Below are 1,504 nucleotides of genomic sequence, written 5' to 3'. Positions count from 1 at the left end.
CATGTTTTGACCCGTGGAATAAGGAAGATGTTACCACTGCATAATTCAGAGTTAGGTCAGAAAATGCTTTGCAGTTTCCTTCCAGGTCTTCAGAGAATTCATTCCAGAGGAAACTAAATTCCACGTAAGAAATCTTATTTTGTGAGGCCATCGTGCTGTGATGGAGAGGTTCTGGAGGATGAGACCCCACTGAGGAGAGGGAAAGAGAACAAGGAACACTGGGCATCCACACGTGAAGGAAGGAACCCTTCATGAAGTGGACGCTCCAGACTTGTCTGCCCCAGCCGCTTCCATGTGGTTCACAGATGGACCACCCAGCAGAGCCCTTCCTAAATTCCTGGGCCATAAAATTGGGAGCAAAAATAAAATGGCACCCCGCCCCTCGTCGCGACGCTGACGTAACACGCCTGCGCACTGGGCCTTGCGCGACCTCTAGGACTTACCCAGCAGGCAACGCTTCTGTCTCGGTTTAAAATGGCGAGTTGGCTTGCCGTTGCAGCATCAAGCAAATGGCTGGAGGGTATTCATAAATGGTATTACAATGTTGTCGGGTTCAGTAAACTGGGCTTAATGCGAGATGATACAATATATGAGAATGACGATGTAAAAGAAGCCATAAGAAAGCTTCCTGAGAACCTTTATAATGACAGCGTGTTTAGCATTAAGAGAGCACTGGACCTGACCACGAGGCAGCAGATCTTGCCTAAAGAGCAGTGGACAAAATATGAGGAGGATAAATTCTACCTTGAACCATATTTGAAAGAGGTTATTCGGGAAAAAAAAGAGAGAGAAGAATGGGCAAAGAAATAATCATGTAGTCTAAATCTGGATGCAGCTATCCTAAAGTATTTTTATGAAGCTGGTTAAACCTGAAATGTACAATGTAGAACTATCTGGGCTGTAAATGTATTACTTTAAATAAATCTCTATTATAATTATTAAAAAAATTTTTTTTAAATGGCAATTTTCAACCAGTAAGTTTTGAGGCAGTTAGTGACACATTAACATAAATCAGAAATGCCGGATGAACAGCTATCAATTTTAGGCTGCTGTGGTCAGGGAAGTATGAATTGGGAAGCAGGCTATGAGGTGGACCCTTAATGATGTTAAGTATAGTAGAGAGCAAAAGGCAATTGATATTAAATGATGACAAGGTATCAAACAGCAAAACATTAGGAAGCAGGGGAAAATCATATAAGTGGGAAATCCTGGCTCCAGGGAGCTTAAATCTTTTAGATGGAGATGGACAAACTCATATAAGTAAGTGTTACTGGCATAATGATGACAATCTGGCCAGAACAGAGTGAAACCCAAAGGACAGAAGTGTGATATTGAGGGTGAGGGGGGTCATGAGAGATTTTTTAAAGGAGATGCCATTTGAGCTAAACCAGATGGAACACAGGTTCAGGGGTGTGGATGAAAGATTAAAGCTCATTAGGAGAAAAATGAGAGAATCAACCTAGATGGAAGATTTTACCAGTGCTGGGAAGAATACGGAAAACAA

General features: G+C 42.1%; 1 protein-coding gene across 1 annotated transcript; it reads left to right on the top strand.

Moving 5' to 3' along the window:
* Positions 1-474: 474 nt before the first annotated feature.
* LOC116757063 (cytochrome b-c1 complex subunit 7-like) lies at positions 475-871 on the top strand. Its single transcript, XM_032638395.1, has one exon. It carries the CDS (start codon positions 475-477, stop codon positions 808-810), a length of 336 nt encoding a protein of 111 aa, XP_032494286.1. The 3' UTR covers positions 811-871.
* The last annotated feature ends 633 nt before the right edge of the window (positions 872-1,504 follow it).

This window comes from Phocoena sinus, chromosome 7 (genome assembly GCF_008692025.1).
Source record: "Phocoena sinus isolate mPhoSin1 chromosome 7, mPhoSin1.pri, whole genome shotgun sequence".
NCBI classification, from domain to species: Eukaryota; Metazoa; Chordata; class Mammalia; order Artiodactyla; family Phocoenidae; genus Phocoena; species Phocoena sinus.
This window is presented reverse-complemented; position numbering and strand designations above follow the sequence as displayed.